Genomic DNA, 16,587 nt, shown 5'->3' with positions numbered 1-16,587 from the left:
AGCACTATAAACTAATGTTTATCTTAATCCAAAAAAGCTTATTCTATCAAAAGTTCAATGTATCTAGAGCCACATCTTTAACCATACATGATACTACATTACAAATAATATACGCATGTTTTTATCTATATATATGTTCACACAAATGATCATTTGAGTACTAAAAGAAGACAGCAAGAACTAAGCATTACTGATAAAGAACCACCAAATGAATCAACGTTTCTCTCATCTCATATTTTCTGGTTACAGATCATCAACCTATGAGCCAAGGAGGGCCGTAGAACAGCCTAAGAGAGCAGCGGCGACGGTGGAGAAATTTCCGGCGAGGAAGCCAGTGGTGAAGGAACGTGACATCAACGAAAGAGCAGAGGCATTTATACAAAGATTCCGAAAGCAGCTTCTTCTCCAACGTTAGGAATAATCAACTGTCAAATAACAGCAATGTCCAAATCTTTAACTGTTAGAATCACCTATCGTTAAAATCTTGGGATTGTATGTGTATAAATCATCTATGTACGATTAAAAAAAAATACCATAATGTTTTTATATATAAGAAAAAGCATACAGAATAAAAGAGTCTTAAAGAAGAACTTTCATACAAGCAAAAGACAAATACAAATATGAATGAAGTTTCTTTATCTAAAAGCATACACAAGGCACAGTGTCATAACTCAAAACCAGCTCGAATTTGGTTTTACTGAAGCTTCTTGATCCCAGGGAAGGATGGAAGGATGGAGATGAGAGCATCATTGTATCCTACAGGCTCTGTTCCGAATGAGAAAACGATAAGAAAAATCATTACACCGAGGTTTTAAGAAAAACGAAGAAAGGTTAAAGAAGACGAGAGACTTGCCTCCATCTTCTCGGAGTATCTTGACTACCTCGCCGGTAACATCAGACTAGAAGATTGATCGATAAACAGAGAAGCAATTTAACTGAGTTGGTTGAAGCAAGTGATAGTAATTACTAAATCAGGAATTAAAATGGAATATTATCTAACCTCGATTGGAAATTGGCCACCGAGTTGTTCAATGTAGCACAGAATTTGACCTTCTTTCACTTGGTCTTTCTGTCAGATTAAACAAGAGCAAATAAGAGATTAGTCAGTGGTTTCCCCCATGAAATCAAACACTCTCTTCTGTTCAAGAAGATTGGTTATACCTCTTTACAAGACGAAGGCAGGCGTTTACCCTTTATGGTTTTGGATCTCCTGAAGAACCCTACCTGCACATATTACACACCATTTAGATTGGGATCAACTTTCTGATTGAAACTATAAAATATAGCATTTTCCAACAGAGTATATGACATTTTGCCTTTGAGTTGTGTGGTCTCTTACTTTTGGAGATTGGAGAATCATCAAACCCTGATCAGCGGCTGACGATGCTGGTTTTGAGATAGCCAGTGAAGTAGAGGAAGCTGATCCATTCGACTCAGGACTCTCGGTAGTTGCATTTGAAGCAGTCACAGCAGGAGTTGGCGGAGGTTGTAGACTACTATTGTCAGCTATGTTCCTTGCTACATATAGTCGGAAACCCCCCAGCTATTAGAATGTGCAAATGAAAGAGGCCGAAATTATTAGATAAGAATCCTATTCAAAAACTTAGCTGAGATGACTCTGCAAAAGAGCAATAACATGACAACAATTCAATTGAGTAGAGCCTTACTTTCAGTTCAAACTCTGCAATTGATGAAGAATCGCATATTTCAGTTACAAGGGCTTCCACCTAAAAGATCGAAAAAGAAATCATATTGAATGCATCCAATTAAAAAAACAGACTCAAATGGTTTTATTGTGCAGGCAACAAGTGAATTCTCCACTTAATCCTCAAGACAACACATTTCTTCTCTTCCATTTGACAATAAGGGAGAAGAACCAGAGTTCTTAAATTGACATTCTAACATTAAATGGAAAATCAAAACCCACCTCAGAAGGCTTGGGAACAAGCTGAGCGTTTAATCGAGATGACTTGATCTCTTTAGAATCTTTTACTTCTATAGTAGCTGTTGATAACAAGAATAAATCAGAAAGCATTAAAGGAAAACTAAAAGAGACTTTCTAGGAACACATCAGCCCACATGTGAACACACTCGATGTGCAAAACATATCGATAGTAAAATCGGTAAAAATGAGCATATTCAAGTTAAGAAAACATATAGAGATAAGTGTACCTGATGTTTCTGCAGTTGGGACAGTAGACACTTGGACAGCTTTCACAGATCCAAATGTTGTCTTCAGACTCAAGTACTTCACTGGCCTTTGTCGAAGCAATGATCTTTGATTGTATGGTATCAGTAAGCTTCCAGATCTTACTCTACTAAGGTCTACTGCCGAGATTTTAATTTTAGGAACTCCTAGGCTACCTGTAACATACGTCATACGCCAAGGTCTCAATATGGGAAATCAGCCAAAACAAGACAGAGTCAAAAAGAAAGACTAAATAAGCACTTATCTTCAATATGATCCCTCACTTTTTAAAATTGAGCATAAGCAAATCTTATACACTCAATCCAAGATAGCTCCAGAAAGTTTTAAGTAATTCAAAATATAATGTCTTAGAATAAACTCACGTTAACCGATCTCCACGTATACTCAACAGTGAAAGATTAAGTAATGTTGTCGAGTAATTCATATTAAGAGATACAAATTATGAAATTAACTTATCACTGCCAAACTCATCAATTAGATTAGCTTGGCAATTCAATATCAAATGAAGTAACTTGAATCTCATCTCCATTGAAACAGATACTGAAGACAAATTCTTCAACTTTAGATCTCTAATTTATACCAAAATCAACCTAATTGTTCAAAGTTAAGTCCCTTTCTGAGTTTTCCTATCACTCAATAAACAGAATCCCCAAAGTTACAACCTTTCGATGAATATGATTCTATGAGAGCAGAAAACTACGAAAGCATTCAAATTTGAATGAGGAAACACAAACCCAATTTAGTGTACGATCCCAAGAAAACTGGAACAAGCAAGACAACAAGAGACAGGTAGAGAAACTTACAGGAAGCCATGGAGGGAGACAAGGATTCGAGAAACAGAAGAATGTAAGGAAGAGAGATTGAGATTTTTGAGCTGATACGATAACGATATGAACGAGGACACAACGATTTGGCGAGTGTGGAGATGATTTGATCAAATCAAAATATTTGAGGTGAACGCTCGTCGTTGGTTGGGTTTCGCTCGTTCGATACAACCAGAGTGGTGTCTTTGTACAGCGAAGCACGAAACTTCAACTTTTGTTTCATTTGGGCCTTTATAGCCCATATAAGCCCATTATTGGCCCTTACTCTCAGCTCCAATTTTTCTTTAAAAGAGAATTGTTTTTGCATTATTGATCATATTCATTTGGAAATACAGACAAGAACATCAAATATTATTTTTTATTTCTTAGGTTGATTAAGAATCTCCATATTATTATCTCCTAAGCATTTTAAAATTCAGATAGTTTGGAAGTTAGACAATTTTGGGGGTGTGTTTGTAAAAAATTTGATTATTATTGCAGTCACTGGTCACTAGGTTGATAGAATTATGTCTACTAAAAAGTGATAGTAAGTATATTACAGTCTAGCTATAAGAATATACGGTGAAAAGGCTGGACAACAAAGAAACAAAAACAAAAAGAAAGTAGCAACTCATGTATAAAGCGATGAAATTGAGAAGAGAATCTTCTTTTAAGAAAGACATGCAGCGTACAATGATTAGAATAATAAAACTCTTAAAAAGAAACTGCAAAAGAAAAATTACGAATTAAGGAGAAAATGAAAAGAAATCTTAATAAAAATGGATAATACATCCAAAAGCACGACAGCTAAAGTTACAATATTGGCTCTCATTGCAACATCTAACAAAATTATCATCTTTTAATTCTCTCTTTTGCTCCTGCTTCTCCTTTCCATTGATCGAAACGGTGCCTAAAAATCAAGCATATTCAAACATATCAGTATAATTATATAAAGATTTTTAATCATAGGCAGAAATAGTATTTGTGTAACGAAATATATATAAATATTTGAAAGTTGAATTACCTAAGAAATTGGAGACAAGGCTACTTCAAAAGCAGTTTGTATAACTTAGAAAGAGGTTCTGTTGCTGAAGTCCCTTGGTGCATTGCACCTGAAGCATTCCATTCTGCTTGCAAAGTTATGCTCATTGCAACCAATCCTGTTTTCAAGTTCAATTATAATCTTTATCAATCAAAATTTTAGATAGGTACGTATAAAAACTATATATTATAGTCATAAATCGAGTTATATCAACCAAGTATATTCATTTTGGTACCTAGTGCAAATCCAGTCGCCGGATTTCCAGCTAGAGCGACCACCGTTACCGGGGACTCTAGACCGCATAATGTCGGCGTCAAACATGGCCGGACCGCCGATGCCACCACCTCCGCCTCCAGCGCCGGTCTCGTCCTTGAAAGTGCCGCATTTGAAGCAGGTGGAGCGACTGGCGAAGTTGTGTGTCCCGCAGTTTCCCACGGTGCAGTACCAATCACCGGGACGAACGTCGGAGCCGGTGGTGAATCCGAAAGCAGACATGGCTCTGCCACCGAAATTACCAAAGTCTAAGCCACCAACTCCACCGGGGCCGGAACGAGAGTCACCGCATCGCTGGCAAGAGTCACGGCGCTGGAAGTTGAGATGGCTGCATGACCTGCAGTTCCAATCTCCGGGTCTGCTCATTCTTCAGTTCTTGTATGTGTGTGTTTATATTATTTTCTGTAACATCATGCATAGAAATTTGAATCTTTCTATTAGATATTTCCATTAAAAAGATTAACAGAAATTAATAGAAATATTTCTAAGAAAAACAAAAAATCTTACTATTGTTTACGTTAAAACTTTGGACAAAAACACGATGTGTGTGGTTAACAAATTTAAATATGTATAGTACTGGATATATGCACTTAGTCTAGTTTTGAAGATCAATTTTTTCTTACTTGTATTAATTATTTGTCAATTTCTTGTGGCTATATATTTCTGAAAATATACCTAAAATAATCAAATAGTTACAAAATAATATAAATTAGAGACTGACCTTGATGAACTTGGAGAGATATGTGATTATATGAGTTTGGTGAAAGAAATCAAGACACGAGGCTTTGAAAGAGTGATGCGAAGAGGATGGGCTTAAATAGAACACACAAGAACAACTGGTGGCTCGTTTGAAAAAAAATAAAGAAAAAAAATAATAATAATTACTTTTTCGTTTTCTTCACCACAATATTGTAAACTTTCGCAAAAGAAGAGCAACAAAAAAAACGAGAATATTTAAAATAAACTAAGTGAAAATTCCGGCTGAGATTCCCAAGCCTATAATATTTTTGGCCATAGCTTAGAGTACTTCTTGTATTATGATATATATATATATTTGTTTAATTTAATTTATAACATAGATAATTACTTTGGCCATAGCTTTTGTTGTATTATGATGTTACTCTTACTCACAAATACATGGACTACTACTTCATATTCAAGAATTAAAAAAATTTAAAATTAGAAATATGTTATACTAGATATGGATATAAAATTTACCACATGAATGAAACATGCGTAATGCATGTTGTTGAAACACGGATGTTTTGATAGGTTTTTCAAATTAATCTTCCTTTATGCAAAATTATATATAGTCAAAGATAGACTCAACAGTTGATGCCACAACTTGATTTTTACTCGACATGTTTTGTTTTTTGTCACCAGTCGTTCTTTTTATCTTCTTGATCACTTCTTTGTTTTTGTATAACAGTTGTAAATTTAAAGTACTTTGGTTAGAATTTTGGGTCAAAGCATAGTGTAATGTTAAGCAAATTAAGAGTCATAATAAGAAGCTAACAAAACAACTTAGGAGCCCACATACAACTAAAAGAAAGAGATCTTGTTAACCTCTAGCTCTACACAAAAGTCCTTTGACTCGTACCTTTTTCGACCCTCTATCTCTAATGTAATTCATAACTATATTTTATTAGTTGATTATTATACGCTTCAACACCAAGGAAGCTCATCATTCAGTTACCAATGAACGATCGTATTTAATTCAAGTAGCTAGTGGCTATAGCTAGGCTAGGCGACCTTGCTTACCTATCACAAACAAATTAACACATTAATGTTAACAGAAGTAACGAGATTCATCACAACGAAAAATCAATATATTGATGTGTATTATATATAATAAGTTGAAAAAGAAGAGATACTTTTATTTTACAACTAATTCTGAAATTACAAGATTTAATCTATGACGTTATATATTCGTTTCTAGATCTTATTTTAAATGTAAAGGTAATATTACAAAGTACTTTACATTGTGATAAGTTGTTATATATATAACATTATAAGCCTGATAATTCAAATTTTCACACCTAAATATACATACACATACATATATTTCTTAACGTATAGACCGTTTTGTGAGTGAATAATAATAGGCATTAATAAACCCTAGCTAGGAAATCGATCGCTTAGGACACAAAAAATGTAAACAAAATTTCTAAATGAAATTAGATAAAGGTGTACATATACAACTATAAAGATGATATATCTTTGAATAGAGAATCGATTCGGTATCTTCTACGTGGTATAAGCTTTTGGTTGATATAGGAAAAGGCAGCTTAATCTCATAATTATATTATGGTAAGTCTCTTTCATTTATACTTTAAGGAGGCAAAGGAATCGACATCCGAGACACGAATAAAAATTTATACTACTTTTGAATTTTGAATATTCACTATCTTTTGTTCTTCTTTTCTTTTTACAAAAAATATAATACAAATTCTCCTTTGCTTAGCGGCAACGTAACAAAATTTTGTAACCTTTAAAACTAAAGAATGATCAATAAGATGGATATTGATAAGTTTAACATGGTGTGTTAGGATTTGTCATATTTAAACGATGCTTCTAGCTTGCCCTATTTCTTTGTTCTACTCTGAATATATAATATTGAAAGTGGATTAATAACGAATATAATTGAAGCTCTTACGTCGATTTATATGTTGAAAGTGGTAAAAACAAAATCTTATTGTATTTTAACATTTTTTAAACTGTGTTCTGACTTTTTCATTTACTATAGAGTGATACATGGGTTCCCAATTTTATTCAAGTATATAATTTTTAAAAAATAGGTTGCAGTCAAATATGCATAAAGATAATATATTTAGTTTGTTAGAACATAAATTTCTCTATAATATGTATCATATAATTTCGTTTTATCGTTATCATTCTTTGTTTTCATTGATTACATTTACAAATTTTTGGTTCATGTTATTAGTAAAATAGATGTTTATGAACAAAATTGAGCTAACATATGACCTCTCATAATATATTGTTGATATCAGTTTTAATATCAATACATTAATAATACCGGGAAAAAAAATCATTCCCAAGTTTTGTAAAGAAGATGTTCATATAATTTAAGTTTAAAAGGGTATAACCAACAAAATGATTACAAATGCGTCGATGGGATAAATAATAGATATGAGAGAACCATACAAATATGATAGTGAACAAAATAAAATCTAGTATAATTATGGGTCAAAAAAACATAAAAAGAGGGGAAAAGAAAAGATAAAGGGAAAATCAAAAGGGATGAGGCAAAATAGAGAGTTTCAATAAAGATAAATTTGGGTGATGGTGACGGAATAATTCTTCGATGTTTTCGTTTTGACCATCTTTTCCTTTATTTCTCACTTTAATTTTCCTTTATTTCTCTCGCTGTTTATTCCCATAAAATTTTTAAAATTAACTAGAACAAAGCACAAAAATGGGCAATCTTCGAAATATACTAAAATTTTCTATTATAATTAACAAAATAAAAAAGAGAGGGAAACTGCTAATATCTGGAGTCCATTCTCTTGGAGAAGAGTAAAGTGGGCAAACAAAAAAAAAGGAACTGAGCTGATTCGATTCTCTTTGGGACTCCCATCCATGCATCACCTCTTTCATAGTTTCATTTTACTTTTATGTTTATTATTTTACAAGATTAAGTAATTAGCTTTTTTAACTGCAAGCATAACAAATAACAAAACCTTTATTACGGTCTCAAACGCTCAAAAATGTTTTTAAACATAGTAAAAGGTTTCGTTCAATACAATTTGAAAAAGGAAAAAACAAAAACAATTTTCTTACAAATAGATGGCCACCAACGATTAATTATTACCGTCAAACTTATAATTGGGATGACTCGGTGGTTTTGCGATGGCGTTTGTTCCAAAAGAGTGCCATATTGTTCATTTGTTCTTATATATGTTTTAATCCATAACACGTTTTGGATCAATGTTTTCAAGTAATCAAAGTGAAAGTAGAGAATATATCAATTGGTGAAAATTTTGAAATATCAATGTAATTCTTTTTAAGTGGATCCATTGATCAAGGAGGCCACTAAAATTTGCTCGAGGCTTGGTAGTGGGTTCATTTGTGTTTGATAAATACACTTTTTAGTACTCATCCCCTTTTTTTGTCTGACATCGTATATGTATATTGGTTACATCTAAATTTGTCACACTTGTGTAGCAGTGATAGTTGTCTCAGTGTGTCTATAGACTATAGTTAAATGTTAATTAGTAGTATTTATACAATACTAATTACATCATCTAAATATTTGCATATGATTCACACAAGGCAAATTTCCTTGGCTAATTGTCACACTATTTATGTGAAGGTGAGTAGTTAAAGCTAATAACCTCGAAGTTGCTTGGTTTATATGAGATCAAGTTTGGCTCTTGTAAGTGAAGATAATAATTTAAAGAGTATTTTAATCGTGATAATCTAAATGTTAGTTGATAGTTAATACGTCACGGAACATGTACCGACCGACGGCCGATTTCCATGATACAATAAAAAAATGAAAATTAGCAATCTCATAACATGCGACGACGATACTTATGGTGTTGCCACGTAGCAAGCATCTTCCTCTTAACCATGAGGTGTCGCAACCTCAGAGGACAACACGGACAAGACCGAGAAACCGCATACTAACGCTTGCAACGTAAAGCACAACACCCCTAAACTCCTATTTTTTTAATTTTCTTTTAACCTCAACACACCACGCAGCTATACACGTTTCAATGTGCTAATACGTGTCTTCTTCTCCGCCGACCAAGACACACTACAAATGTCCCGATGGTTTGGGGAGACAAATCACAGTTTCTACTACAACAACAAATACTTTTACGAAAAAAGCTTTTAAAACTTATCTAGTTTCGTTTGATACACATTTGAAGAAAGAAATGGCATCCAACCAACAGAGCTACAAAGCTGGTGAGACCAGAGGCAAGGCCCAGGTAATAAGAATATATTTTTGTGTATGTGTATACGTAAAACCACATTATATAAGCTCTAAGATGATTTGTCTGTGTAATACCAGGAGAAGACTGGACAAGCTATGGGAACGATGAGGGACAAGGCTGAGGAGGGCCGGGACAAGACTTCTCAAACGGCCCAAACAGCCCAACAGAAGGCCCATGAGACAGCCCAGTCAGCTAAAGATAAGACATCTCAAACTGCCCAAGCGGCTCAGCAGAAGGCCCATGAAACGGCCCAGTCAGCAAAAGAGAAGACATCTCAAACTGCCCAAACGGCACAGCAAAAGGCCCATGAGACGACGCAAGCAGCAAAAGAAAAGACATCTCAAGCTGGCGACAAAGCTCGCGAGGCCAAGGACAAGGCCGGGAGCTACTTATCGGAGACAGGCGAAGCCATAAAGAACAAGGCTCAAGACGCTGCTCAGTATACAAAGGAGACGGCTCAAGGTGCGGCACAGTACACAAAGGAGACGGCTGAAGCCGGTAGAGACAAGACGGGTGGATTCTTGAGCCAGACTGGTGAGCATGTTAAGCAAATGGCAATGGGTGCAGCTGATGCAGTGAAGCATACTTTTGGGATGGCTACTGAGGAAGAAGACAAAGAGCATTATCCAGGAAGTACTACTACCACTACTGCAACTACTCGAACCACTGATCCGACTCATCAGACTTATCAGAGGAAGTGATGAGAAAACAAAATTGAGAACGATATGAAAGTATCTTTGTGTTAGTTGGTCTTTTGAGTTTTGTGTTTGTGTTTTTGTAATTTCCGTTGTGTCTTTCTTTATGGTTGTGGTTCAGCTGTGTTTCTTGTTGTGACGGTGATCCTGGAGACTTCTAATTTCCAGCCAATAAGTTTAGATTTGATCCTGTTACAACTTATGTGTTCTCAAATTTCTATTTTTGTTACAATAAACAGTTATTAATACACATCATGGTCCACTTCGTATGTTGGTCATCAAGCATTAGCATTATACAGATATAGCTGCTAATCCAAACGGGTTTTACTAATCTTTCAATTTCTTTTATCAAAAATTTCAATAAAACATTTGTGTCTGCTTTTACGTTTTACGAATCGTTCAATTTCATAGATCTACTAAAATGAGAGAAGTAAACCAAAAAAATTGAATAGTAATTTATCTAAACCGAGCAAACCAAATAAATTTATCAAGACGTCAACGGACGTATACTTTGGTGACCATCCGAAACGACATCGTATAACATCTTAGGGTTATGAGTAATGACACGACGTCGTTCTCTGGGTCGGTCACTGGAGATGAAGAGAAGCGGTCGCGACATTGTAAAGATCTCTAGCTCCGTCCTTCTTCCTCGTAGCTACCCTCTCTAATCTTTTTTTCTCATTCCTGTTCTTGATAGTTTTCTAGACAGATTTCGATTAAACAAAACCGCGGAACACTTTGAAGAAATCTGCGTGATTTAGAGATGGCGGCTTCTTTATCGAGCAGACTTATAAAAGGAATCGCTAATCTCAAAGCTGTTCGTTCTAGCAGATTGGTTAGATTCTCTCATAACCCTTTTACTCAATTTTGATGTATCTAATGTTTGCTCAATAAAGTTTTCTCTTTTCCCATCTTGAATCACTTAAAAATTGCTCCTTTATATAACATTTGAGGTTCTGATTCTTTTGTTAGTTGAACCGGATTAGATAGTTACGTGAGCGTATGGTTTTGAATTATGTGAAAATGAATTTGTTTCCAATAGAAGATGGTATTGATGATCATTTGATAGTTGAATTTAACATGGAGAAGAATGATGTGGTTTTTGTTTGCAGACGTCTGCATCAGTCTACCAAAATGGGATGATGAGATTTTCCTCAACAGTGCCAAGTGATTCAGATACACATGATGATTTCAAGCCTACACAAAAAGTCCCTCCCGATTCTACGGACTCACTTAAAGATATCGTTGAGAATGTACACTCCAGCTTCTCTAGATTTGAAGTTGAATGTTTCTTTGTTAGGTGTTTGCTAATGCTGTTTTAGCTTTGGTGGTTGTGTAGGATGTGAAGGATAATCCTGTTATGATCTACATGAAAGGTGTCCCTGAATCTCCTCAGTGTGGGTTTAGCTCACTAGCCGTCAGAGTTTTGCAGCAATATAGTAAGTTTTGTTGAAATGTTGATTGAAACTGAAGAAGCCTTCTGTGAATTTTCTTTACTATTGGCGTTAGGCTCTGTGTTCTGATCTACTATCTTGTGATATCCTTCTTTAGATGTTCCTATCAGTTCTAGAAACATTCTAGAAGACCAAGAGTTGAAAAACGCTGTGAAATCCTTCAGGTGAGTATGTGGACACTTAATGAAAGTTTCATACAGAGAGTTGTATAATCTCATTCTCAAAGTTTTTTCATAAAGTTTGGCTTTGTTATTGAAGTTCGTTACCGTTCATTCCTTAATCTTTGACCTATATGATCTAGACCTCCCTTTGATTTTCAAGTCTTTATTTCTTTGCAGCCACTGGCCTACGTTTCCACAGATCTTCATTAAGGGAGAGTTCATTGGCGGCTCAGACATCATCCTTAACATGCACAAGGTTAGTTCCACTTAAAGCAGACCCTGTTTGACTTTTTTTTCCCCCGTTTCCATTGTGTTTGTTTAATCACAAGTCTCTTTTACTATTCTAGGAAGGTGAATTGGAGCAGAAGCTTAAAGACGTCTCCGGAAACCAAGATTGATCCAAAGTTTGGAAGTTATGCTGACGAGTGGAAGTTATTATGTTTTTGTTCTTTCTTTTCATAAGAATGTCTTTTCATGTACGGTAAAATAATGTCTCAGAAACTCAAAAATCTTTGGATTTCGTATGAATAAAAACTTTGGTAAACTAAGATAGCAAAATCAAAGAAGCCCAACGAGCCTTATTTATTTATTTTATTATTCATAATCAAGAATCGAACAGTAGAAAAGCATGAATAAATCACAAAACAGTAGAAACATGAGAGAACACCGTATACCCCAAGAAACCCCCCACCCCTTATATATATAATATAAATATTCTACACCATCGTATAATAGCTATAGAGATGCTGAGAAGATGCTTGTAAAGTTTAACGCGAACCCTCGAGACCAAGCCTTGAGACGAGCCAGTGAACCACCTCATCCATTTCTTTAGGAACCGTATAGTGACCAAGCCTACACAATCACATTAAAACCTCACAATCTCAGACTAAAACAACTAGATTGATAATGATAACTTTGGGATATAGGTTGAACAGTTACCCTTCATATGGTTTGAACATAGTTTGTCGGAATCCAGCCATGGCAAGTGAATGAGCAGATTTTTCTCCAAATCTATAAGGAACTACATCGTCCGCTGCAACCAAAAAACACATAAAGTGAATAAAATTCTAGATTCTCTTCGGTGATTTTATCTTGAAACAGTAAATCATATAATGATATATGTAAACATACAAGTTCCATGTGCAAGTAAGATCGGTATCGATGCAGCGCGCCTTGCAACCTCATTCGAACTTTCTATTTTGCTCCTTAAGCTCCTGCATTGTTATGTTTAAGCTTTCAATGTTAAGTCTCTGTGTTAACAAGTGACAAGAAAGGGTTGAAGACATATATTTATACCTCCAACCAGGAAGCCAACCGCTAAGTCCTACAGTAGCTCGTAGGTTTATAGTATAAGCATGTCCGGTTCCATAACGTCCAAGAGCGTAGCACGTCGTGGAGTAGAGAGCTATTGCTGCACCCATACTGAAACCTCCTATCCCAACTTTGACTGACACAAACCACAAATAACATTTTCAAGTTAAGCTAGAGATTATGATATATTATATCAAGACCTGTGACAAAGGAATGAAGATATATATAACTCATGGTTGGCTTACCATCTGTTGGCTCAGCAGATAATAGGTTAGCAATATGTGCAGCTGAAGCATCTAAGCCTTCTATATCATCATGAAGATCCTCAGAAATTTCTCCCACGTCAAACCCTGAGAGGAGCAAAGAAATTGGTTTTATTGGCAAACGCTTAAAATAATGTTTTGATGAAGTCTAGAGAAGCTAACTGAATGATCTTACAGGCAGTGCAAGGAAATCCACCGAGAAGCGAAACAGGACGCGAAGGAGCAGTTGGACAAATCCATTTGATCTGACAGAATACCATATATCTTTTATCAGAACCTTCACTAAGAATATTTAGTGATACAAAAAATTACTTCCAAGTTTGTTTCCATGGATCCTTACGTTTGGAAGAGGTAGGCTTTCCAATAGCTGAGACGAGCTGCAGAAAGAAACAGAGCCAAAGTGAGAAGTTGTTATCAAAGAACACGCCAAAATTCTACTTTCTAAAGCTCATTTTATTTGTAGTAGTCAATTAAACCAAAAAGTTAAAGCTTTTCATAACACATTTATACTTGAAACTGTTCAACTAACAGAGGAAAAGTGTTAAGTTTTGTCCTAAGAAGAGTTTGTTTTGATATCTATTAAAGTCATTTAGGCATTGTTTTGACAAGTATGACTTTAAGCTTTCAAAGCATAAAACTTTCTTTATTACTTGATTTTGTTCATAAAAACAAGGCAAGTGAGATAGTATTATAATACCTGGAGCCATTGTCTCCAAGACCGTGCAACCAAACAATAGTAGCTTGGTGCTTTCCTTTAGGCCTCACAACATAAGTCCTTCCAAACTCATAGCCCCTTGTACTTCTACTACCTACAAAAGATTTTGCCAGAAACATATATAAAGCAGAGTAATCACATAAGCACACAAGTGACACACTTAAGATAATACTAACATGAACCAAACAAGTAAGTGAGAAACAAACCAGAACCCATGCTTTGACGAGAATAGCTCATTGTTGTTGTTCAATGATCTTTTTTCACCACAATTTAGAGACTTTGTTGTGATATAGTAGTTAAAAGTTTGAAATACCAATGGAAAATATAAGAGAAGGTAAGGGAGGGGAAATGTGTATTTATAGAGCAAATTTGGAGGTGTGATGGTGAGAGGAAGGAATAAAAGAAAAGAAATGTGAATCTGAATCATTCACTATGGGATGTTAAATGTGTACAACAGCTACACAAAAAAAAAAACTATACTAGTCGTAGTCTAAGAGAAGGCATCCATGGAAAGAGACAATCAATTTTCTTCTCTTTTTCTCGTTATAAAAACAAAAGAAATAAATCTTTTTGGGAACACAAGGAATCAAAATCAAAACCAGAGCAGAGCTAGCGGCAAAACTACACAGAGGAGAGAGAGAGAAAGAGAGAATCAATGCCTTGTGGCAGTGGAGGAAAATAAAAACTCTACCGCGTAAAAGAATATATTATAGCATAACACAAGTATGTATATATATTACAAGAAACATGAGGGCATAATCCAAAATTGAAAAAGAAAGAAAAAATCTACTTGTTCAATCATTTGTTTAATGAAATATATATGAAAAACAAAAGTGAGATGATTGATGGATACCCATTAACCAGAAAGCTTAAAAAGTCTGAAACTTTACGAGAAAAAATAAAAGATTTAAAAATTTGCATTACACAATGTACAAAGGAAAAGGAATTACATATTTTATTTTAGGGTTCTTGGATTTGAGAAATCTGAGAGCACTGAGTGTAATGATGATGCGTAAGAAACATAAGTGACCAAGCTGGATTTTCATGTGGAGCATGCAGCAATAAACCAAAAAAGACTTTGATCTTTTCTCTATCTCCTTTCAACGCTTCTTTCATTACTCTGCCCTCTCTTGTTTGCCACTGTTGCTTTTTGTCCAGCAAAATTGGCTGACGATATCAAGCCCACTTATTTCACCTATTTCTCATTTTCTTCATGGTATATAGATTTTAAAAAAATGTACTGCGATTATTAGAGTATGTTTTAAAGCATCTGATAAGATGTAAATTTGCATGAAATTATTTGACCAGATCATCTAGTCTACTATTTTGCATTAATGTAGTTGTTGTGTTCAAATTATAGAAATAAAGAGACGAATATCAAGTGAACACTGAACAACGAACATGGTTACATTACATGTATATGCGTAATGATTGTCTTTTGTCTCCCCTTTTCTATTATACCACAAAGATCTTCATAGATTTTACGAAATGATTACTAATCTTCCGACATGATTAATTATTAATCATCCGTGAAGAAATATCAACTGCTAATAAGTTGGCTACTTGATTTCTAATTCATATTAATTGGCAATATTAGAGTAATTTATGATTATATAGATTACTTTTACAGAAATGTTATTTTATGATTTTAAATGTAATTTTTCGAAATTATTTCTCTGTTTTTGGGAAGTAATGATATTTTTCTTTTGCTTCTTATTAAAACTTCAACAGTTTTAAATATATTAGAAGCTGAAGATTCAATAGTATGTTAGAAAATTATAAATATATAAGAAATAAAAAAAATTATTCGCCGTGAAAACTGTTTAACAATGCTTAGTCTAAGCAAATGATATATTTGATTGTTGACATTACTTGCAAGTTTTTAGTAGTGAGTAATGACGGCATCAGATTACATAAACTTTTAACAAAGGTCAACAACTTTTGCGTTTTTTTTTATAACTTGTTTTAGCTTTTGGCTAGTCAACTCTTTTAGTGACCCACCGATTTCATTAAAATTGGTGGTGAATAGTCAACCCAAATTAGAAAAAATGGTTGATAAATTATTTCTTATTAATTGACACAAAACAAGACAATAGATGCTTTCAGCACTACAATGTTAGTTTGCTAATTTGTGGATTAAAAAGTATATAGCGTTTGTTCGTTCGTGTGATGAAGGGCTATTAAAATCCATTAAAAGTTTGTTTAATAAAAGGTTAACCCATTAAAGGTTTATGCAACTTTAATATGACTTGCATAAATCCCATCGATTAGAGAATATGTACTCTTAAACTTATAAATAAATTTTCTTTTCTGCCGAGGAAATAGTAAAGAATTCTAATAGCATGTCTGCAGATTAAAACAATGTCTTCCTTGTTATATATTTTTCTCGTACTATTTTTTTCGAGCTAGCGAGCACATCGAAAAGAAGTACTATTCGTGCCATTCTTTATATTTGGTTAAGGTTATTAGCGATCACTGAAATGTGTCTCTGCCAATTAATTTTAAACTATTTAGACACGAGAAAAAAAAAATACCAACATGATTATTTTACTCTAATATAGAAGTTGAATTGATGAATATAATACTTCCAAAGAAGGGTATTTTCTTTCTACATAATACAAGATACGAGATGCCTTCGTGACTTCGTCTGTAATTCTGTATACAAAAATAGATTGCATAGGTTTTTCTTAGTGTGTGAGA

General features: G+C 34.3%; 5 protein-coding genes across 11 annotated transcripts; 2 read left to right on the top strand and 3 right to left on the bottom strand.

Annotated features, from left to right (window-relative positions):
• Positions 1-8: 8 nt before the first annotated feature.
• On the bottom strand, positions 9-3,214 carry AT3G15690 (Single hybrid motif superfamily protein). Of its 3 annotated transcripts, none has more exons than NM_112439.4 (9): positions 3,013-3,214; positions 2,173-2,364; positions 1,928-2,004; positions 1,668-1,727; positions 1,340-1,543; positions 1,162-1,224; positions 1,001-1,069; positions 854-899; positions 9-765 (listed from the first exon to the last, which is right to left on the bottom strand). In NM_112439.4, exons 1-9 carry the CDS (start codon positions 3,020-3,022, stop codon positions 695-697), a joined length of 792 nt encoding a protein of 263 aa, NP_188190.1. In that variant the 5' UTR covers positions 3,023-3,214; the 3' UTR covers positions 9-694. The 3 variants fall into 3 exon arrangements, with proteins under 3 accessions (NP_188190.1, NP_001325963.1, NP_850591.1); NM_001338182.1 differs by having other exon boundaries at positions 522-765; positions 850-899; positions 2,173-2,520; positions 3,013-3,189; NM_180260.1 differs by having other exon boundaries at positions 522-765; positions 850-899; positions 3,013-3,189.
• A 298-nt stretch (positions 3,215-3,512) lies between these two features.
• Positions 3,513-5,313, bottom strand: AT3G15680 (Ran BP2/NZF zinc finger-like superfamily protein). Of its 2 annotated transcripts, none has more exons than NM_001338181.1 (4): positions 4,835-5,313; positions 4,290-4,729; positions 4,037-4,172; positions 3,513-3,922 (listed from the first exon to the last, which is right to left on the bottom strand). In NM_001338181.1, the coding sequence occupies exons 2-3, from the start codon at positions 4,691-4,693 to the stop codon at positions 4,082-4,084; spliced, it is 495 nt and encodes a 164-aa protein (NP_001326186.1). In that variant the 5' UTR covers positions 4,694-4,729; positions 4,835-5,313; the 3' UTR covers positions 3,513-3,922; positions 4,037-4,081. The 2 variants fall into 2 exon arrangements, with proteins under 2 accessions (NP_001326186.1, NP_188189.1); NM_112438.4 differs by having other exon boundaries at positions 5,049-5,313.
• A 3,828-nt stretch (positions 5,314-9,141) lies between these two features.
• AT3G15670 (Late embryogenesis abundant protein (LEA) family protein) lies at positions 9,142-10,244 on the top strand. The gene is made up of 2 exons (NM_112437.2): positions 9,142-9,282; positions 9,366-10,244. Exons 1-2 carry the CDS (start codon positions 9,229-9,231, stop codon positions 9,987-9,989), a joined length of 678 nt encoding a protein of 225 aa, NP_188188.1. The 5' UTR covers positions 9,142-9,228; the 3' UTR covers positions 9,990-10,244.
• A 261-nt stretch (positions 10,245-10,505) lies between these two features.
• On the top strand, positions 10,506-12,436 carry GRX4 (glutaredoxin 4). Of its 2 annotated transcripts, NM_001035627.3 has the most exons (7): positions 10,506-10,603; positions 10,681-10,818; positions 11,096-11,236; positions 11,323-11,422; positions 11,535-11,601; positions 11,776-11,854; positions 11,946-12,436. In NM_001035627.3, exons 2-7 carry the CDS (start codon positions 10,747-10,749, stop codon positions 11,994-11,996), a joined length of 510 nt encoding a protein of 169 aa, NP_001030704.1. In that variant the 5' UTR covers positions 10,506-10,603; positions 10,681-10,746; the 3' UTR covers positions 11,997-12,436. The 2 variants fall into 2 exon arrangements, with proteins under 2 accessions (NP_001030704.1, NP_566522.1); NM_112436.3 differs by having other exon boundaries at positions 10,506-10,818.
• Positions 12,151-14,581, bottom strand: AT3G15650 (alpha/beta-Hydrolases superfamily protein). Of its 3 annotated transcripts, none has more exons than NM_112435.3 (9): positions 14,094-14,581; positions 13,870-13,981; positions 13,513-13,549; positions 13,348-13,417; positions 13,155-13,259; positions 12,895-13,045; positions 12,730-12,812; positions 12,538-12,631; positions 12,151-12,450 (listed from the first exon to the last, which is right to left on the bottom strand). In NM_112435.3, the coding sequence occupies exons 1-9, from the start codon at positions 14,122-14,124 to the stop codon at positions 12,366-12,368; spliced, it is 768 nt and encodes a 255-aa protein (NP_188186.1). In that variant the 5' UTR covers positions 14,125-14,581; the 3' UTR covers positions 12,151-12,365. The 3 variants fall into 3 exon arrangements, with proteins under 3 accessions (NP_188186.1, NP_001325730.1, NP_001189903.1); NM_001338180.1 differs by having other exon boundaries at positions 12,162-12,450; positions 14,064-14,316; NM_001202974.1 differs by having other exon boundaries at positions 12,198-12,450; positions 13,513-13,606; positions 14,094-14,212.
• Between the last annotated feature and the right edge of the window lie 2,006 nt (positions 14,582-16,587).

The sequence above is a fragment of the Arabidopsis thaliana genome, chromosome 3 (genome assembly GCF_000001735.4).
Source record: "Arabidopsis thaliana chromosome 3, partial sequence".
Classification (NCBI taxonomy): domain Eukaryota; kingdom Viridiplantae; phylum Streptophyta; class Magnoliopsida; order Brassicales; family Brassicaceae; genus Arabidopsis; species Arabidopsis thaliana.
This window is presented reverse-complemented; position numbering and strand designations above follow the sequence as displayed.

Bases quoted from the DNA above. Each gene is read 5' to 3' on its own strand.
- AT3G15680 (NM_001338181.1), bottom strand. From the start codon at position 4,693: ATGAGCAGACCCGGAGATTGGAACTGCAGGTCATGCAGCCATCTCAAC. The intron at 4,173-4,289 runs GTACCAAAATGA...ACTTGAAAACAG, and splicing joins GGCGACTGGATTTGCACTAG to GATTGGTTGCAATGAGCATA.
- AT3G15690 (NM_112439.4), bottom strand. The intron at 1,070-1,161 runs GTATAACCAATC...TTAATCTGACAG, and splicing joins TGCCTTCGTCTTGTAAAGAG to AAAGACCAAGTGAAAGAAGG. The intron at 900-1,000 runs GTTAGATAATAT...TCAATCTTCTAG, and splicing joins GTGGCCAATTTCCAATCGAG to TCTGATGTTACCGGCGAGGT.
- AT3G15670 (NM_112437.2), top strand. From the start codon at position 9,229: ATGGCATCCAACCAACAGAGCTACAAAGCTGGTGAGACCAGAGGCAAG. The intron at 9,283-9,365 runs GTAATAAGAATA...GTGTAATACCAG, and splicing joins AGACCAGAGGCAAGGCCCAG to GAGAAGACTGGACAAGCTAT.
- AT3G15650 (NM_001202974.1), bottom strand. From the start codon at position 14,124: ATGAGCTATTCTCGTCAAAGCATGGGTTCTG. The intron at 12,813-12,894 runs GTATAAATATAT...ATAACAATGCAG, and splicing joins GGTTGGCTTCCTGGTTGGAG to GAGCTTAAGGAGCAAAATAG. The intron at 12,451-12,537 runs GTAACTGTTCAA...GTGATTGTGTAG, and splicing joins ATGTTCAAACCATATGAAGG to GCTTGGTCACTATACGGTTC.
- GRX4 (NM_001035627.3), top strand. From the start codon at position 10,747: ATGGCGGCTTCTTTATCGAGCAGACTTATAAAAGGAATCGCTAATCTC. The intron at 10,819-11,095 runs GTTAGATTCTCT...TTTTGTTTGCAG, and splicing joins CTGTTCGTTCTAGCAGATTG to ACGTCTGCATCAGTCTACCA. The intron at 11,602-11,775 runs GTGAGTATGTGG...ATTTCTTTGCAG, and splicing joins AACGCTGTGAAATCCTTCAG to CCACTGGCCTACGTTTCCAC.